The 21,691-nt window shown below is 43.9% G+C and overlaps 1 protein-coding gene across 1 annotated transcript in view; it reads right to left on the bottom strand.

The window, feature by feature from the left end:
- pla1a (phospholipase A1 member A) overlaps nucleotides 1-17,994 on the bottom strand; it is a 30,428-nt gene extending 12,434 nt beyond the window's left edge. Inside the window, exons 1-7 of the mRNA XM_080204322.1 lie at nucleotides 17,762-17,994; nucleotides 16,732-16,909; nucleotides 14,619-14,727; nucleotides 13,443-13,544; nucleotides 12,036-12,128; nucleotides 7,816-7,983; nucleotides 3,843-3,932 (exon numbers count right to left, since the gene is read on the bottom strand). Coding sequence (XP_080060448.1) covers nucleotides 3,843-3,932; nucleotides 7,816-7,983; nucleotides 12,036-12,128; nucleotides 13,443-13,544; nucleotides 14,619-14,727; nucleotides 16,732-16,909; nucleotides 17,762-17,994 — 973 coding nt within the window. The remainder of the gene's footprint in view (nucleotides 1-3,842; nucleotides 3,933-7,815; nucleotides 7,984-12,035; nucleotides 12,129-13,442; nucleotides 13,545-14,618; nucleotides 14,728-16,731; nucleotides 16,910-17,761) is intronic.
- Between the last annotated feature and the right edge of the window lie 3,697 nt (nucleotides 17,995-21,691).

The raw sequence follows: 21,691 nt of genomic DNA on the forward strand, positions 1-21,691 counted from the left end.
GCTATGCCAGGACAAATCGCCTGAATCCTGAGGTAGCTGGAGGCTGCATCTTTTCGACCGGAGACCATGTTCCTCCCGCAACCTCAAGCAACCTTTTTTCTCTGTTGACCACACAGAACATTTGCAGACCGACTGTGGTATTCATCGATTTATAGGGAAGCCTGTAACCTGATCACAAAAAGTGACTTTCTCTGCCTGCTTCCAGATGACCAAGTGAAACACATTGGGTGGAACTCCTCCCTCCATTCTGCGGTGGGTTTGGTGGCAGGCAGGGTGGAAAATCTAGCAGGAGCCAAGAAAATTGGAAATCTGCTGGTGTAAAATCGTGATGCAATTCTCCTAGTGAAGGGCAGGTCAGTCTTCCCACTGACTGGTGGTATGAAAGACATTAGTATTCATATGCATCTCATGAATGCTAATGAAAACAGCTATCTGCTGGCATCCCACCAGGCTGCCAATCTTTGTGTCATGCCAGCAGGAAACTGTGTCGGTCTAAAGTCTAATTGCTAAAGAGTGGCGTGCACAAGGTGGTCCTCAGCTTACAAGGGACTGCATAGTGAGTGCAACATCTGTGCTGCTCCTGCTGTGCTGTCTGTCGCTCTGCCGGGACACACTGGTTCCTGTTCTCTATTTCCATGCTGAGCTGGTCTTCATGGACAGCACTGTGCTGCCAGGCCCATGGACCCTCCTGTGTCACCGTCTCAGGTCAGTACTGCGCTAGGGTTGGGAAGTATAGGGATCTCCTTCACCTGGACACACGAGTGTCCACCTGGACAGCACTGTGCCACTGCACCATGCAGCACTGCAACAAAGGTCTGAAGTTCAACCGGGGATGAGTGTGAGGTATGGCTGTTGGCAGGGGTTGGCGGGGGTTGGCGGGGGGGGAAGGAGAATGGCCTGATGGAGAAAAAGGGGGGCAATGTGAAAGGAGGACTCTGCAAAGCGGGAGAAGAGAGAGAGTTCACAGTGACAAGCAAAGAGAAAAGGAGGTGAATGAAAAGATGAGTCATTAAGGGGTAACAGGGGCATGGACAGAACAGATAATCAGAAGCTATTTCCCAGGGTGGAAGAGTCAATTACTAGGGGGCATAGGTTAAGGTGCGAGAGGGAAGGTTTAAAGGCGATGTACAAGGCAAGTTTTTTTACACAGAGGGTGGTGGGTACCTGGAACTCACTGCCGGGGGAGGCAGTGGAAACAGATACAGTAGTGACTTTTTAGGGGCATCTGGACAAATACATGAACAGGATGGGAATAGAGGGATATGGTCCCCAGAAGGGTAGGGGGGTTAGCTAAATCAGGCAGCATGGTTGGTGCAGCTTGGAGGGCCAAAGGGCCTGTTCCTGTGCTGTCATTCTCTTCGCTCTTTGGAAGGGGTGGAAAGCTGGATTCTGATGAGGCTACATGAAGAGCTCACACACAAGAAGGTCAGTGATGTGGAAGCCTATATTTGATGATGAAAAGTTTATTTTGCATAAAATATTTTCCATTTCCATGAAATCATAGTGTGTACTGGGTGTAACTATGAAAGAATTGCGAAGGGACATAGAGTGGCTCAGGGTGCCCATGCAAGTTTGGTGGGGGTGAGGTTTAGGGGCTTTTAAAAAAGTATTGGAAGCTGGGATACGTTTTGTTCCAGAAGTGAGGCAGGCTTTTTAACTGAGCCACCTCTACACACCACTCCTCATACGCTCCATGGAGCCTCACAAGCTGCAAGCTTGGTGTGCAAAGTTATGAGTGGCGTGCAAAATTAAAAGTGGATTGGGTGTGCTGATTGCGAGCTGTAAAAATGCCATTGGGTTTTCTCAAGTCCACCGCCAACATCTCCACATCCTATCTTTTAACCGGCTCAGTTGCAATTGCTACTCCTTTTCCTCCAACAGTCCCTTCCCTCCCAGTGGAACTGGCAATGATAGTAGCCAATGTGTTTACTGAAGGTATAGAAGGAAAATAAGAAGAATCAATGTGGAAGCTGGACATTCTCCTTGTAATTCAGACAGTACAATGATATACCGATCCTGCCAGCCATTTATCCATTACGTGAGTACACTTCAAATCCTGCTACAGTGCTCCTGAAAGACCAGTCTTGTTTTACTGGGGTCTGCGTGAGATCTGCAAGATCAAGTGACATTGGGGTCCTCACTGCGCTCACCAAGCTCACGCCTGCCTCAGCCTTGCCTGACCAAAAGAAAAATTCCGTGGTTAAAATGGTCACTGGCAGGAATGGTTTTGTAAATACTGTTTCACGACTTTAACCTGTTAGCCAGACAGGGTTAAAATCGAACGGGGCCCGGATTCTCCAATCTCATTCGCCTCGCCACTCTTACTGGTGAGAAGGAGGAACTTGGCGCTCAGCCGAAACTCCATTCGTCGTGGCGGGATCGGAGAATCCCAGCCGCGGGCAAGTTTGGAGAAATCCAGCCCTAGAGTCACAGGAAACCGATGGGATCTATAAACAGAAAGCAGCCAGGTTCAGCAACAGCATGTGGGAGTAAGGTTGGAATTATTTAATTCATGTAAAGCAACCCACTGACATGCTGCCATTACTCTGTCTTACAACACGAGGAGAGTTCTACTGATTTAGGGGAGATGTATGGAGAAAACTTCTCACGCAGAACACACTGCCAGGGGAGGTGGTGGAATCAGACCCATTGGTAACATTCAAGTGGTATATTAATAGACTCGTGAAAGGGAGGCAAACAGAAGGATAGAAAGTGCGTATGGGAGATAAGTAGTGGGTCTAAATAAGGATTATGAATCAGAGCAGGCTTGGTGGGCCGAAGGGCCTGTTCCTGTGCCGCATTACTCTTTGTTATTTGATTTTAGTGAGTGTATTCAATCTCTTTGTTCATATGCTGTTAAATGATTGATATCTGCCTTCCACTTAACAGATATTTTAGGCATGGTAGCACAGTGGTTAGCACTGCTGCCTCCCAGCACCAGGGACCTGGGTTTAATTACCGTTTGGGTCACTCTATGGAGTTTGCACATTCTCCCCGTGTGTGCGGATTTCCTCCGGGTACTCCAGTTTCCTTGCGCAGTCTGAAAGATGTGCTGGTTAGATGCATTGACCCGAATAAGCGCTGGAGTGCGGCGACTAGGGGGAATTTCACAATAACTTCATTGCAGTGTTAATATAAGCCTTACTTGTGATTAATAAATTAAATATTTTCTCAGTCCATCTTTGACGCAACAGCAAGAGGACACGTAGAGCAGGCACAAATATCCAGGTTAGATTACAAGAAGACCTTCTTGTTACAACTCTGGGTGAGCTACTCGGTGTTAGAAAGTACAGGCACATCGCGAGATGTACAATGTTTGAGCATTTATGCGAGTGACTTGCCCCACTGTGCCGATAAAATCCTAAATTTGTAACATTTATACATGCACCAGCTATTAAAAAATAAATATTATGAATAATGCCCTCAGCCACTTCTTACAGTCAGGAAGCAAAACAGCTTTCAAAAAAATGATGGAAATTTTGATTTCTTCTGATGTGTCTCAAATTGAGTTGTTTGAGATTCTACTCTGCGGGTATAATAAATAAAGGACTACTCGCCAGTCATGGTGTATTACGAATCAATAAGTCCCAAAGCTACCTCTGAGTTGTATATGGATTAATAAATTGCTGGGACTACGTTACAATGTTGTAACACAATCAAGAGTTCAAATGACACCATAGATCATGAAAGGAAAGCTTATTGAGTTCACGCTGGCTCCAGGGCAATCCAGCATCATAATGACCTCTGCGAGGCACCATTATCCATCCATTATTAAAATGGATTCATGCTTGGAATGACAGAACACGCATACATCTGTGTGGAGGAACGATGCGCTCACTTACCACAGAACGGAGAGTCGCTTGATGTCATCAGGTATACTTTAACTTCCTTTGGCTGCTCATCTGCACTCAAGCCCGCGCGCTCCAGAAGTCCTATATCATGAACACATCTTAGCATTATATCTCACACAAATTTCCTATCGGAATTACATAAAATGTATAGATGTTAGAAATGGGTCAAAAAAGGAGCAATTTCAACTCTGCACAACCGTGGAAACTGGTGACAGCAAAATGATAGCCTGTTTTACTTCTTTCCTGATATTATGGGCGGCACAGTGGTTAGCACTGCTGCCTCACAGCGCCAGGGACCCAGGTTTGATGCTCGGTTTGGGTTGGTGTCTGTGTGGACTCTGCACATTTTCCACATGGGGTTCCTCCAGTTGCTCTGGTTTCTGCCCACTGTCAGAAAGCAGTGCGCATAAATTCTCCCTCAGTGTTCCGAACAGGCGCCCGTGTGTGGCAACTAGGGGAATTTCACAGTAACTTCATTGCAGTGTTAATGTAAGCCAACTTGCGACACTAATAAATTAACTTAAACTATTATCTTCACTGAATTCTGTGGAAATAAAAACAATTGACAGAGATGTGAAACATCTCTTGTCCATTTTAACCTACTGTATTGTCAAAATCTAGCCCCAAATTCTCAGCCCTATCCATTTCCAGCAAGGATTTTATTTAATTCTCTCCCACATCAACAATATGAAAACCTAAGAAAATTAATATTGCTGTCCTGACATTTCTGAGTGGTAAGCACTGCATTTAAAACATGTAATGGTCTAAAATGCTTTGAATCATGCAACATCCAGGCCAAGGGCCCACTCTTAGTAAGGGAATGTCTTGAAAAACGAGTAAAGTTTATTTATTACTCACAAGTAAGGCTTACATTAACACTGCAATGAAGTTACTGTGAAATTCCCCTAGTCGCCACATTCCGATGCCTGTTCGGGTCAGTGCATCTAACTGGCACGTCTTTCAGACTGTGGGAGGAAACTGGAGCACCCGGAGGAAATCCACGCAGACACGGGGAGAATGTGCAAACTCCACACAGACAGTGACCCAAGCCGGTAATTAAACCCAGGTCCCTGGTGCTGTGAAGCAGCAGTGCTAACCACTGTGCTACAGAAGTTCAGTTCCAGTTTCTAGAATCAGATGGAAACGGTGATTTCTGTTTCATACTGGAATTTGCATAAAATATTAACAGGAAAAACAGAAAAATGTTGTAGACATTTAGTTTTAGCTATGTATAAATTAAGTGCAACAAGTGATTGTCTCAGTAGAAGAGAGAGCAATCACAGAGTTTTTTTAAATAATTAACTCTATGCCTGTATAATAACGCTAATTATTGTATAGTGAGATGTAATAACATTCTCAGCTTGCATCAATGGAATGGGCTCCCAGGAGTGCCTTTTCTGACCATTTGCTGCTTTGTTACGAAAGGTTCATTGCCCTATTTTTACTCTACCCTCTGGGTGGAAGCTCAAATCTTTGGTTTTTTAACACAGATGCTAATTTGCTCATGTTAAGTAATTTCACATTTCTGCAAAAGCACAGAGGGATATCGTTTGAAAATGTTTATTCCTGTGGGAACACCAGATGGTCACTCTGTTCGAAGCATCCTCCAGTATCTCTCATGCGCGTTCTGTAAGAGTCAGTTTTAGAGGCAGCAGGAGAGGGCAGCTGGGCACTTCAGGAAACACGAGGCGGGATTATATATTCGCCACCTCAACAGGAGCACTCAGTCACGGATCAGTGTCAGCTGTACCCCATATGCAGCATCTGGATGGCACTCAGGCGAAGCAAAAATGACCAGTCCACTAAATTGCTCCATCATCTGGCACATTCAACCAATAACAGGAGGCATCACTCAGTTCAGTCAACATGCAGGTCACTGCTGCATGGCTGAAGGAGCAGGCCCCTCCATTATGTAGCTGTAGACATTGTGCAGCTCCACCTGGGGCAGAGTAATAGGCAGGGTTTCTGCTTTCTGAACATTTATTAGTCATGGTGCCTGCAAAGACAGTGCTCAATTTTTTTATTCCCCAACCCGCTGCCTGCCACTTCTCAAATCCTCAATCCAAGCAGGGCTAAATCCAGGGCGTAGTTGTCTTTAACGTCACTAAGTGCACTGAGTGTAAAATAAAGCAGGTGGTACCTTTACATTCACCTTTCCTCTTCTCATAGAACCCCGACAGTGCAGAAAGAGGCCATTCAGCCTATCAAGTCTGCACTGGCTCTCCAACACAGCAGTTCACCCAGGCCCTACTCCTGTAACCCCACACAGTTACCCTGTTAATCCCCCTAACCTACACATCGTGTGACACTAATGGGCACTTTAGTATGATCAATCAAACTAACCTGCATATTGAGTCATAGAAGTTTAAATCATGGAAACAGGCCCTTGAGCCCAACTTGTTCATGCCACCCAGTTTCTACCACTAAGCTAGTCCCAACTGCCCACATTTGGTGCATATCTTTCCATATCCATCTTACCCATGTGTCTTTGGAGTGTGGGAGGAAACTGGAGAAACTGGAAGAGACCCACACAGACACAGAGAGAATGTGCAAACTCGCTCAATCACCCGAGGCCAGACTTGAACCTGGGTCCCTGGCGCTGTGAAGCATCGGTGCTCACCACTGTGCTATCACACCACGCTTAAGTGGGAGCTCCAAGCTGGTTGTGTCCGGAACAAGGGAGTACCTCATCAAACAATGCGAGTGTCCTTTGATGACCTTAGGATGTCTATTCAGTTTTTGAGCCCCAGTAAAAGGGGCATTTTCCATGCATACACCAGGTATTGGTGCTTGGATAGAGCAGCCTAACTAGTGATTCTTAAATGGGATCCACACAGGCAGTTCAGAAGCAGGTAAATTAAATACCGCGAATGCTGGAGCTCTGAAATAATAACAGAAAGTGCTGGAAAAACTCAGCAGGCCTAGCAATGTCTGTAGGAAGAGAAACAGAGTTAATATATCCAACATGACTCTTCTTCTGAACACAGGTTAAGTAAGTACTTTGAATGATTTCTGTGAGGGAGAATGAACGATATTATTAGTAAACATGTTGGGCGGAATCTTACCAAAAGTTCTTCTAGGTCTCAGGCTCAGACAGAAAATGGATATGAAGCTCTCTGGTGCCACAAACCAGTTTTCTCTCCAGATTTAAAGAGCCTTAGCCTTTAAAAAAATGGGTGGATGTGGTTTACTGTGGCAAGGTGGGGCTTCTCAGAGCTGGCAAGACCGACTGTAGAGATATTGGGGCAAACTTTTTAACTCAGAGCAAAATATAACCTCCCCCCCCCAACCTCCGCCACGACAGAAGTATCGGAGGCTCTCCCCCCACCCCACAATCATTGCTGGCATCCACACCCTCACCCGTCCCACGGTCATCGCTGGCATTTCCATCCTCCTTCGGTGTTCGCATTCACCCCTGCCACCACCAGGCAGTGCCAACCTGTGCCAGGGGGGAGTGTCAGGTCACTGCCAGGCCACGTGTCTCCCCCTCCAACCGCCCCCCCCCCCCCAGGGGTTATATTTCCCTTGGTGCCCCTGGGGGAACCTCCTTGGTAGGTTTACATTTTTAAAAACCTGTCAGGAACCTCGCTGACGTAACGCCGAGTCAGTGAGGGATGAATATAATGTAAGGGGGGAATAACTTAGCAAGGGATCTGCCTAATCTTATTCAAATTTATTTAAATCAGGTTCCCGCCCACTATGATCACATGGCCAGGGAGAGGCAGGGAAAGTCGGAAACCTAAATTTTGCCGCCAAGATTCATAATTTCCAGCTCTCTCCACTTTTGTGCCATACCACGCACAGAGTAACCAGGCTCAAGGTCCTGCTCACTATAATAATGGGGTTTTGATGCAAGGTTACTGAGCTGAAACATACTAACTCTCTGCCCTGCTGCTATCCGACCTGCTGAGTATTTCCAGCACTTCCTGTTTTTGCTTATTACGCTAATAAAACATGTCCGTACCTATGCGGGGACAGCTCTGCAGGGAGTGATTATTGCACTCGATGCAACCCCCGCTGCGGAAGTGTTCGTACGTCTGACAAGGGAAACCGACCAATGGGCAATGATGCTTGATGGAACTGATGTACAGATAAATTGCTCTGGTGTGATCACAGATTAAATACTTGTACACTGAAAAAAGAAAGCGACATTTGTAAGTAGTGACAGTATTTTATTGTATCACCATTATTTTGAAACTTAACTTAATGCGTTTATCACACTCTTTCACTTAAAATTCCTGCACGTTGTACATTTCTTTTTGACAATTATCCAAATTTGTCAAATAAAACATAGGAGGATCTGGGAAAATGTTGTTTGAACAAAATAAAATGTGATTTTTAGCAGTATTATATAGAACATAGAATCCCTATAGTGTAGAAACACGCTCTTTGGTCCATCAAGTCTGCACTGACTACAATCCCACCCAGGCCCTATCCCCCTACATTTACCCACCAATCCCTCTAACCTACACATCCCAGGACACTAAGGGGCAATTTTAGCATGGCTAATCAATCTAACCCACACATCTTTGGACTGTGGGATGAAACTGGAGCACCCGGAGGAAACCCACACAGACACGAGGAGAATGTGCAAACTCCACACAGACAGTGACCCAAGCCGGGAATCGAACCCAGGTTCCTGGAGCTGTGAAGCAGCGGTGCTAACCACTGTGCTACCCTGCCACCCAACTTCACATACAATTTTCCTGAGAAAGTGAGCTGTGTAAAACCCAGAGAATTCTCTGAGCCAAGGGGGCAATAGAAATGTTTTAACTGGCCTCAGGACCCCTGGGCTAGTGAGAACAGGAAGAACAAGCCAGCTGTTCCTTGTCACCATCTAGCTGAGAAGTGTAAGTGTATGAACAAGTGAGAAGACGTGAGTGAGAAGAGAATGGAATACAGCTGTATTGCCCTCTATATACCAGATAGTCTGCTACATTTCAAATCAAGACTCACACCCAAAGAATAAATACTTAGATGAACTTCTGGACAGCTGACAGTACCTTGGAAACTGCACCCCAACCGAAGAGGTGGGGTGGATAATTGTAAAAAGATTTCTGATGATAATACACACTTTCATTCCATAATAGCTTCCAAATTACAATTATGTAATTAATTATTATAAAACCATGGCTTTCTCAAGGGCATTTAGGGATGGGCAAAACACACTTATCCATGAGAGAGTAAAACTTATTAGTAAGAAATTGATTGGGTGCAGTTGGTTAATAAGTCCTTTGTTTATGAGTGGCACAGTGGTTAGCACTGCTGCCTCACAGTGCCAGGGACCAGGGTTCGATTCCCGGCTTGGGTCACTGTCTGTGTAGGAACTGCACGTTCTCCCCGTGTCTGTGTGGGTTTCCTCCGGGTGCATCGGTTTCCTCCCAAAGTTGTGCTGGTTAGGTGCATTGGCCATTTAAAATTCTTCCTCAGCGTATCTGAACATGACTAAGGGATTTTCACAGTAACTTCATTGCAGTGTTAATGTAAGGGCACTAATAAATAAACTTAAGAAACTTATTTACAAGTGATTGATAAAATGTTGATGTTGTACCATAAGTTAATGTATATACGTCCTCCAAACTTGAGCATAATCCTGTCTGCTGCAAGATACCTATATCTTAAATCATTGTTCAAATGAATCCATTAGTATGGCTAATGGATAAAAATAAAAATTCATTTAATATGAATAAAAAGTAAAGTGAATAAGAAAAACAATAGAAAACAAAAAGTAATAGAAACTAGTGTAAAGGAAAAAACAATAGAAAAGAAAGCCAAATAGAAATAAAGTTAATTTATTAGTCATAAATAAGGCTTCTATTAACACTGCAATGAAGTTAATGTGAAATTCCCCTAGTCACCACACTTTGGTGCCTGTTCGGGTCAATGCACCTAACGAGCACATCTTTCAGAATGTGAGAGGAAACCAGAGCACCGGGAGGAAACCCACACAGACATGGGGAGAACATGCAAACCCCATACAGACAGTGACCTAAGCTGGGAGTCAAACCCGGGTCCCTGGCGCTGTGAAGCAGCAGCGCTAACCACTGTGCCACCGTGCCACCCCACAGGGAGTAATAAAACTAAAGCCTGAGAAAAGATGTTTGTGATTATATACAAATGATTATCAAATAAAAAGATATTTGGATTGCATGATATGTGTGAACTTAAATATGATTGTGTTATTTACCCTTGTTTAATTTACCTCAGCCCTAGTGTTCCAAGCTGTGAATAGCTGGTCTGTAGTAAGCACACTACCAAGATCTAGTGGTCAAAAATAGCACTGCATGAATATTAAAGGAAAAAAATGCCCAAAAAAGACCAGTTGGTTATAACAAGCAACACTTAAATGTTTTAAACTTGGCTGCTATAAACTTTGCCTTCTTTAACTAAAGTGAAAACAAAATATATCATAACCATTAAATTATACCACAACAGTCAAATATTAATCTAAAATTTACAGTTGGCCATATTATTGGGGGAATGCTTAATGCATTTATTACGTGCCAATACTTTACCCGTAAGAATAAAGGTTAAAGTCACAAGTAGGCTTGCATTAACACTGCAATGAAGTTACTGTGAAAATCCTTTGGTCACCACACTCTGGCGCCTGTTCGGGTACACTGAGGGAGAACTTAGCATTGTCAATACATTTAAGACTGTGAGGGGCAACTGAAGCATTCAGAGGAAACCCACGCGGGCACGGGGAGAACTTGTAGACTCCACACAGACAGTTGCCCAAGTTGGGAATCAAACCTGGCATTGTGAGGCAGCAGTGCTAACCACTGTGCCACTGTGCCCAAAGGACTGTTAGCTGAACGTATTTGGTGACTCTCCGTTAGTATTGCTACACAAATGAAAAACACTTGGGCGCTATTTGCCTCCCATTGCTGTTTGTTAATAATGGCAAATTAAATACCTCAAACCTGATATTTGTTGATATGGTACAGAGAGCTGTTTACACCATTCTAACACATTTTAGTGGGTATTTAATCCAATAAGACAATTAATTTAAGATATGCAATGCAGATTGTAATATCAGATTAATGTAGGGTTTTTTTATTTGTAGCTGAATAGGAGAGGAAGGAATTATGCAGAGCTTTCAAAGAACAAAGAACAAAGAAAATTACAGCACAGGAACAGGCCCTTCAGTTTCTCCAAGCTTGCACCACCTATATTTCCTCAGGAAATAAAAAGGGTGAGTGACTTTATTAACCAAATGTATTTTTTTCCTTCTATGTTCCTTTATATTCCAGTTAATATGAAGCAAAAGAATGCCCAGTATAATCTTTGGTGAGGTCTTGTATAATTCCACAATATTATGCATTAAACATTGTAAAATTCAGTAATCGGGGGAGAATTTTACATTCCCGGCCCCCAAGGTGGGTTCTGAGGCAGAGGGGGAGTGATTGGACAGCACTCCCCCCACGCACCCCCAACAAGGAACCCACCTGTCCCCCTTGGGAACCCACCTATGCCCCCGGGAGCCCCCCACCACCCCCCCCTCCCCCAGAACCTGCCCGCTCAAGCCCAGAAGCAATTTCGCACTTGGGCAGACAGGGCCTTAACCTGCCCATTCACCAATTCAGGCCCCCATTGACCACTTAATGGTCACTTAATGGCCTTATCCAATCCAGCCTCAATTTCTAGGCTGGCAGGAGCAGGTGTGGGAAAGAGGCATTTACACTTCTCTCCAACTGGGGTGAGAAGGCGGGGAAGGCTCCCTCAGAGTTGGGGTGCCTTCTTGCCCATGACTCTGCAGCTCCCACATCTTGGACTAGCTCCCGACACTGGATTGTCCCCCTCATCATCCCGAGCCCTCCTGTTCCCGGGCCCCTGGAGTTTACCTTTTCAATATCCTGGAAGTTAGTCTCAGACAGAGCGTCGCGGCACTGCCTCTGGCCTCTCACGGGTGAGACTGGCTTCCCAGGGTGGTCCCAGACATCACCAATAGTGCTCGAGTGAGCGATAAATGGCAGTGGGATTTAGAGAGTTGGCAACTGTACCTTAGGCACCGACGCTCGGAATGGTCACTCACCATTCTTACAATTCTACCTCATGTGTTTTTTGAATCTATAAAATCCTTCAGGAATAAGATTTCTTCTTAGTCTCGGGTAACAGAATCAATCATGTCCATGAGGCTAAACCTTTCTTATTTAGGAATGCTTCAGCACACTAAAATATTACCTGAAGATGAAAAGGGACGAGAACAGCCAGGTTGGTCTTGTCCACCATTTAGGTAGAAATCAATGTGCCCAACTGGTCGAGAAATTCCAAAATCTGTAAGTTACCAAAACAATACATGAATACTGGATTAGCTACTGGCCAGAACATTAGAGAAAGGCACACACTCGTACTTAATATCAGGCTTGTTAAAAGAAATGATATCAGGAGTTAACAACTGAAAATTTACAATTCCTGAAGTCGATGACAATCTCCCTCATTTTGTTGACATTGAGGGAGAGATTATTGTCACCGCACCAGTTCACCAGATTCTCTATCTCATTCCTGTACTCTGTCTCGTCATTATTTGAGATCCGACCCACTACGGTGGTGTTGTCAGCAAACTTGAAAATCGAATTGGAGGGGAATTTGGCCGCACAGTCATAGGTGTGTAAGGAGTATAGGAGGGGGCTGAGAACACAGCCTTGTAGGACCCCGGTGTTAACGATGATCATGGAGGAGGTGTTGTTGCCTCTCCTTACTGATTGTGGTCCGTAAGTTAGGAAGTTCAGGATCCAGTTGCAGAGGGAGGTGCCGAGGCCCAGGCCACAGAGTTTGGAGTTGGGTTTTGTGGGAATAATGGTATTGAAGGCTGAACTGTAAACAATAAATAGGAGTCTGACATTGGTGTCCTTGTTATCTAGGTGGGCTGAATGGCCCCATTCTGCAATGCAGGAGTCTATGATCTATGATAACTTGCAGGACATGATTTGGATCCATCAGGATTGGATTGCCTCCATTTCCACCTCGGCTATTTTAGTTACCGCAGTTCCTGGGATTTTCTGGTGAAAAGTACTGGCAGGCCCATCATAGCGGCAGTAATGGTCTGGCCGTACTGAAAGCAACGCACAAGATCATGTGCTTCCTCCAGTCTCGTCCACCATTCGCTTAAAGTTTATATTTATTAGTCACAATTAAGGCCTCCATTGACACTGCAGTGAAGTTACTGTGAAATTTCCCTAATCGCTACAGTCTGGCCCCTGTTCGAGTCACCTAACCAGCACGTCTTTCAGTCTGTGGTAGGAAACCAGAGCACCCGAAGGAAACCCATGCAGACATGGGGAGAATGTACAAACTCTGCATAGACAGTGACCCAAACCAGGACTTGAAGCTGGGTCCCTAGCATTGTGAGGCAACAGTGCTAACCACTGTGCCACCCTAACCAGTGTTACCTGAACGGAATGAAGATTAAAATCGTTCTCCAATGGATTGGCAATTTCATCAGATTACCATCCAGGGTGAAAGTGACGACCTTAGTTACTGTAGGCTTTGTTTTTACTCGTTTTGGCACCCATACATTCCCGATACGAAAAATGCCACATGTGATCCACTCGACTCCACAGAGGGGAGAAGAACACTTCTCACACTTACGATCAGAATCACTGTGAATGGCTTCAACGAACAGCGCGTCACTCGGATCCAGACGCTCATCCACACTTGCCTTTGAAAACTTGGGCCCAGCAGGATCTAAACCTAAACAAGAGAAATTAGGGCAATAATGAGATTTTTCAAAAGCTGGAACTATTATTGTTTTTCCAGACCCATGGGGGAAGGACAAATAATTTCATTATATTTAATTACACTGAACATATACAGGCCATTCAGCCCATCCAGGTTCATAGATTCATAGAAACCCTGCAGGGCAGAACAGGGCCATTCAGCCCATCGAGGTGAGCAGTTTCAGGCCCCATATCTAAGGAAGGATGTGCTGGCCTTGGAAAGGATTCAGAGGAGGTTCACAAGAATGATCCCTGGAATGAAGAGCTTGTTGGGTGAGGAACAGTTGAGGACTCTGGGTCTGAACTCGGGAGATTAAAAGGATGAATTCTGGGATTTTGACCCAGTGACTATGAAGGAATGCCAATATATTTCCAAGTCAGGATGATGAGTGGCTTAGAGGGAAATTTGCAGGTTGTGGTGTTCCCATGTATCTTCTTGATGGAAATGGTCATGGTTATTTGCAATAACTTGTATTGTGCAAATTGTCACAACTGCTTGACATGACAACAGAGACTATAATTTAAAACAAACTTATTGGATGTCAAGCACTTTACTCCATCCTGAAGATGTCAATATGCCAACATGCTATGCAACATGAGGGTGGCATGGTGGCGCAGTTGTTAACACTCCTGCCATACAGCTCCAAGGAACTGTGTTCGATCCCTGGCTTGGGTCACTGTTTGTGCAGAGTGTACACATTCTCCCCATGTCTGTGTGGGCTTCCTCTGGGTGCTCCGGTTTCCTCCTACAACCTAAAGACATGCCGGTTAGGTGCATTGGCCATGCTAAATTCTCTCTCAGTGTACCCAAACAGATGCTGGAGTGTGGTGACTAGCAGATTTTCACAGTAACTACATTGCAGTGTTAATGTAAACCTACTTGTGACTAATAAATAAATGTTAATTTTGCTTTTCATCTCCAGTTTCTTTTTGTATAGAAATATGTGCCTGTAATTGAAATAGCATTTAAAATGAGGAAAGGAATGGAATTGGTGGCGTATTTTCTCACGATGAAAGGGTTGGTTACATTTTCCATGTATAAATTTACCTGTAATTTGTCCGAGTTTTCCATTGAGCATCCGGCCCACAAATCCGGCCACGTGTGCCCCCAGACTGATCCCAATCAGATGGAACGACTTCTCCGTGCTTCCACGTGACTGGAAATACAGAGGTTCATCATTTTTATTTCACCATTTTAACAGGAATGTTAAAAAATAAATTACATTCATAAAGTTTATGACCATCTTCATAATTTTGCTGCAAGCTGCAAATAACTAATATTTAACAAAGTACAGGGTGTTCAAGGAGGAGAACGTAATTTAATCTGATTTATTATTATCACATGTATTAGTATACAGTGAAAAGTGTTATTTCTTGCGCGCTAAATAAAGTATACCGTTCATAGAGAAAGAAAGGAGAGAGTGCAGAATGTAGCATTACAGTCATAGCTAGGGTGTAGAGATAGAGCAGCTTAATGCAAGGTAGGTCCATTCAAAAGTCTGACAGCAGCAGGGAAGAAACTGTTCTTGAATTGGTTGGTACGTGACCTCAGACTTCTGTATCTTTTTCCCAAAGGAAGAAGGTGGAAAAGAGAATGTCTAGGGTGCGTGAGGTCCTTAATTATGCTGGCTGCTTTGCTGAAGCAGTGGGAAGTGTAGATAGAGTCAATGGGTGGGAGGCTAGTTTGCGTGATGGACTGGGCTTCATGTTAAGGAGTAGTCGTAAAATTAGTAGGAATGATCAAAAATGTGGTCGAATGTATAGATTGTGAGATAGAAGTGCTTACAGACATTGTTTCAGTCACTGAGCCTCCAGGTTCTGCTTATGATGGTGGAATGGAGAGAAGGAGCAATTAGACTTACAAAAAGTAGGGATTGGGATGGAATGTTAGAGGAGAGTGCAGAGCTGGGATAGTGCAGTACCTTGGGAGGGATTTGGATTTTTGTTGAATTTAGCATGGTCAATCCACCTAACCAGCACGTCTTTCGGACCGTGGGAGGAAACCAGAGCATCCGGAGGAAATCCACACAGACGCGGGGAGAATGTGCAAATTCCACACAGACAGTGAGCCAAGCCAGGAATCGAACCCATGTCCTTGACACTGTGAGGCAGCAGTGCTAACCACTGTGCCACTGTGTTTACTGTAAATAGAAATGCTAGCTCGGTGGGTCAATATATATCTCTGACTGCATCAGAGATCAAAGTTATAAATCATCAGTTTTATGGGGTATTGCTGTAAATGAAATTTATCTTCTAGGAAATAGATGGTAATCTGGCAGTTGTCTGACAACACCAGGTTAAAGTCCAACAGGTTTATTTGATAGCAAATGCCACTAGCTTTCGGAGCACTTTGTCAGGTAAGTGGAATTCTTAACTCCGAGAACAGAACCCCCACTTACCTGACGAAGGAGCAGCGCTCTGAAAGCGACTGGTGTTTGCTACCATATAAACCTGTTGGACTTTAACCTGGCGTTGTGAGACTTCTTACTCTGTTTACCCCAGTCCAACGCCGGCATCTCCACATCGTTGTCTGACAAAACAGGGTGAGTAGGCAAGAGTAAACTGAGGAAGGGTGGGTGTTTGTTCCACATTTTCGACATGTTTCTGGCCCCATCTTTTTCACTGGTTTGACTGAAGGCAGAAGAAGGCTGTCTACTCCAAGGGATAATTTAAATCGCAAAGTCCCAAATCCGTCACTGGAACACACACATCAGTTTAACTTACCATCTATCTGGAACGGCACTGGGGCACAGTGGTTAGTATTGCTGCCTCATAGTGCTAGGGACCTAGGTTCAATTCACCAGCTTGGGTCACTTTCTATGTGGAGTCTACATGTTCTCCCTGTTGTCTGTGTGGGTTTGCTCTGGTTTTCTCTACAGTGTGAAGGACGTGTTGGTTAGGTGCATTGGCCATGCTAAATTCTCCCTCAGGGTACCTAAACAGGCACCAGAGTGTGGCGATGGGGGGGATTTTCACAGTAACTTCATTGCAGTGTGAACGTAAGCGTACTTGTGCCACTAATAAATTAACGTTAACTATTTGGGGCAGTAATCTAGTTTCAGTACGGGATTCAGCTGTTGATGATGCTTTAAAATGGTGCACAAATAGCTGCTTAGTTTGGACGTTACACTTTCAGTTAACATCTTTGTTCAGGTACTTACAATCAAGTTTTTTATGAGAATAGAAGCCTTCAATCCAAGCAGAGCTGAATTCTGCACTGCATTGTGATATAAAGCTGTCGAACCAATAATCCAATCGACAACAATAACATTCACATCCATTGCACGAAGGAGTTCTTGTGCCATGGTATCAGCCCAAGACGGTTTGCTTCCCATCATCCTCAAAAACAAAGACAAAATGAGGAAATCACGGAATATCAATGTAAAAGTGTTCAGACAATGAGCTGGTACGGTGGTACAGTGGTTAACACTGCTGCCTCATAGCGCCAGAGACCCAGGTTCGATTCCTGGCTTGGATCACTGTCTGTGCGAAGTTTGCACATTCTTCCCGTGTCTGCGTGGGTTTTCTCCGATTTCCTCCCACACCCCAAGCATGTGCAGGTTAGGTTGATTGGTCATATAAAATTACCCCTTAGTGTCCCAGGATGCGTCGTTTAGAGGGATCAATGGGATGAATGTGTGGGAACAGGGTCTGGGTGGGACTCTTGTCGGTACAGACTCGATGGGCCGAATGACCCCCTTCTGCACTGCAGGATTTCTACGAATTATACCTGAAATTGCAAACTGTACCACTAATGAATAAACATTGAGGGGACAATCTTACTAAAAAGATTCTAAGTGGCAAATTTCATTGTAGTGGGGTGGCACAGTGATTAGCACTGCTGCCTCACAGTGCCAGGGACCTGGGTTCGATTCCCAGCTTGGGTCACTGTCTGTATGGAATCTGCACGTTCTCCCCGTATCTGTGTGGGTTTCCTTCCACAGTCTGAAAGATGTGCTGGTTAGATGCATTGACCTGAACAGGCACCAGAATGCGGTGACTCAGGGAATTTCAGAGGCACTTCACTGCAGTGTGATTGTAAACCTTACTTGTGACTAATAAATAAACTTTAAACTAATATTTTGTTATGATTTTGGACAATTGACACACTGAACAATGACTTTCTTGGTTTGCCTGTGGGTATATCTTACCAGACTTCACCAACGTAAATATGAAATGTTCTCTGGTTACCTGTAACCATGCATGATTAGCTTGGTGGGCAGACTTGTGTTAAAGTTTGAATTTTCAATGTCACTGTTGTTATTGACAGGCTGGGCACAATCTGGGTTCCTCCTAGTCAGCAGCATGAACTGGACACTGAGGTCCAACCTTTGTAAAATATTCCTCCAGGAAGAAGTATGAAAGTCGGAACAGTTCGACGAAATATTCCCATTAACTGCAATGAAAACAAAAGTTTTCCTCATTTTTTTTCTGAGCTTTCTAGAAGGCATTAGAATCTGGTCTGCCGGTGTGCACAACTAGCTAGCTGGGGACGTGTTTTGGTAGTTAAGATGGATCAAGATTAAAAATTCTGTTCCAATTTTAGGTAGCTCTGATTTCAAGAACTGCAGGTTCACTAAATTGTTACTTCAATAATGCAACAGTCAAAACCAAGATAGAAGACTGGCTGTAAAAGCCTCCTAACTAATAAATCACTGTCAAGTTAGTATTCCGATTAGCTTATTAGCAAGCACTGCTGAAACTTGTCACCAACTTAGCTTTGCTTCCCCATGTTCATTTGTGTCAAGGTGCTTCCTTCAAATAGATATAGCCCCTGCTCTGCCCAAGACCACAAGAAACTACAGAAGGTCGTGAATGTAGCCCAAACAGCCTCCCAGTTATTAACTCTGTCTACACTTCCCGCTGCCTCGGCAAAGCAGTGTTAATGTAAGCCCTTACTTGTGACTTGAAAAACTGTAAAAGAACTTTTCATTGAAATGAAACAGGCGTATATCCATTGATATAAGATGAAGAAGTTTACAAGTTTTATTTTTAGCACACCACCTTCTCCAGAGCAATGAGGGATGGGCAATAATGCTGGCCAAGCTAGTGACCCCCACATCACGTGAACGAATAGATAATAAAAAACAAAAGTCATTCACCAATTCGGGAAATCCGATACAGTGAGAACTCATTAAATGGAGAAAACTGGGCAAAGTCATGCACGTATGTCCATGTGCCAACTATGAAGTTTATTTATTTGTGTCACAAGTCACATTAACACTACAATGAAGTTACTGTGAAAATCCTCTAGTAACTACACTCCAGTGCCTGTTTGTGTTCAGTGAGGGAGAATTTAGCATGGCCAAAGTGCCTAACCAGCACATCTTTCAGAGGAAATTGGACAAAACCCATGCAGACACATGGAGAACATGCAGACTCCACACAGACAGTCACTCAAGCCAGGAATTGAACCCAGGTCCCTGGCACTGTGAGGCACCATGACATGAAGCGCGTAGGTTAAAGAATTTTGACTATTACAAATTCCAGTTCACGTTGCAGAGCTGGACTATTGTTCCAGTTAAGAAAGCAAATGGTAAGCTGACTTTCACTTCCAATGAATTCATAAGTCATTGGCAAATAACGAAATTTCCCTCACTACTACTGAGTTCTAGGTCAATGAATTGCATGAAACCACATATTGTTTTGTCATGTTTTCCTCCTGATTTTCTTGCTGGGATTTGCAAATCTTGCACTCCACAATCTGAACAATGGTGGGTGACATTCAGTGTGACATTCAACATAAGTCTTGGCAACATCAGTGGAAACAGTGCTGAGAGATGTTCTGCGCCTGTGTGCTTGCAATAACTCCTGTTGGATTTACTGATATTGTATACTACTCATTGTTATCTGCAGAACATGGAATCATTTACTTCCTGGGCAGTACAATCCACATCTATACTCCTTTTGATTAAAACAAACTGACTAATTAAACCAAACCAGTTAAACCAAGGACAAACGGTGGCACAGTGGTTAGCACTACTGCCATACAGTGCCAAGGACCCAGGTTCATTGAGTCATCATCTGTGTGGAGTCTGCACATTCTCCCCGTGTCTGTGTGGGTTTCCTCCCACAGTGTGAAAGATGTACTAGTTAGGGTGCATTGGGCATGAAAAATTCTCCCTCTGTATACCTAAACAGACACTGGAGGGTGGTGACTCGGGGATTTCAGAGTAACTTCATTGCAGTGTTAATGTAGGTCCACTTGTGACACTAATAAATAAATTTTAACTTTAAATTCTACATCTATAGGAAAGCCATAGGTTATATAAGGAGGTGACTGAATGATGCCCACTTGTAGTTTTCAACTACTTCTTGTTTAATAGCTGGTCTGTAGCACTAAATGGTGTTTATGTTGGTGCCACAGCAGCCCAGTGCATCACTCTGTTTTGCAACAATTTCTTTGATGCTATCTTATGGCCCAAGACAAATAATTCATTTTGTCTTTCTCCTTCCAGATTGCTAAATTATTCTCAAAGTGTGTGCATCTGTGCTGGTGCCAGCTTTAAGTCATGATGTGGTGAGGTGTGGTGAAGATTCAACTTGCTGCTGTGGCGTGTATACCTATAAAAATAAGAAATAAGCACATGAGAAATACATAGTTCCTGCAGCACTGATAAGATATGTTATATTTCTAGATGCAGCTATCTCGAAATTACACCTACTGAAACATTTTGTTTGGTTAATGCACGCAATGATATTCACATGGAGCATAAGTGTGATTATTTCTTCTAATCCATCTTACTTCTGGCCTTTGACATCTGAACTTTCATTATGGTCTTGTCTAATTGAATAAGATGTTTGACTGCTTCATGCCTATTTGGCTTTGATAACTGTGAGCTGAAGTAATTGGACAAAGGAACGACAATAGAATATAGAACACTACAGCACAAACAGGCCCTTTGGCCCACAAGTTGCGCCGATCACATCTATACCTACTAATCCATAGACCTATCTATAACCCCCAATCCCATTAGATCCCATATACTCATCCAGAAGTCTTTTAAGAGACCCCAGCGAGTTCGCCTCCACCACCGACGGCAGCCGATTCCATTCACTCACCACCCTCTGAGTGAAAAACTTACCCCTAACATCTCCTCTGTACTTGCTTCCCTGCACCTTAAATCTGTGTCCTCTCGTAGCGACCATTTCGACAATGGAACAAACATTTATTTTTACTGCCTATTTTAGGTGGCACTGTAAACTTAGAGCCTTTGTATAGTTTTGTATCTTTTTTTTAAATGCATCCGTGGGACGTGAGTGTCGCTGGCTGGCCAGCATTTATCGCCCATCCCTAGTAGCCCTTGAGAAGGTGGTGGTGAGCTGTCTTCTTGAATCGCTGCAGTCCATGTGCTGTGGGTTGATGCTGTTAGAGAGGGGATTCCAGGATTTTGCCCCAGTGACTGCAAAGGAACAGAGATATATTTCCAAGTCAGGATGGTAAGTGTCTTGGAGGGGAACTTGCAGATGGTGGTGTTCCCATTTATCTGCTGCCCTTGTTCTTTAAGATGCAAGTGGTGACGGGTTTGGAAAGTGCTATCTGAGTATCTTTGGCAAATTGCCACAGTGCATCTTGTAGAACGTACACACTGCTGCTACTGAGCGTCCCTGGTGGAGGGATTGAATGTTTGTAGATGTGGTGCCAATCAAGTGGGCTGCTTTGTCTTGGATGATGTCAAGTTTCTTGAGTGTTGTTGAAGCTGCACCCATCCAGGCAAGTGGGGAGTGTTCCATCACAACATTGACCGTTTACGAAGCACATTTCCTGCAGAGATTTAGAGAACTGGCTGGATTTATTGGAATTGTATTAACAAACAATTATAGTCAACCTATCCTCACTGAACCTCATCAAAGTCAAAGCGCTGTGTATTCTTATGAAGGAGGTGATGGCCAAGTGGTATTATCGCTAGACTATTAGTTCAGAAACTGAGCTAATGTTCAGATTCAAATCCTGTCATGGCAGATGGTGGAACTTAAATTTAAAAAAAAATCTGGAACTAAGAATATACTGATGACCATGAAACGATTGTCAGAAAAAACCCATCTGGTTCACTAATGCCCTTTAGGGAAGGAAATCTGTTGTCCTTACTGGTCTGGCCTACATGTGACTCCAGATCCACA

Source organism: Carcharhinus amblyrhynchos, chromosome 15, assembly GCF_965287045.1.
Source record: "Carcharhinus amblyrhynchos chromosome 15, sCarAmb.v2.hapA, whole genome shotgun sequence".
Taxonomy (NCBI): domain Eukaryota; kingdom Metazoa; phylum Chordata; class Chondrichthyes; order Carcharhiniformes; family Carcharhinidae; genus Carcharhinus; species Carcharhinus amblyrhynchos.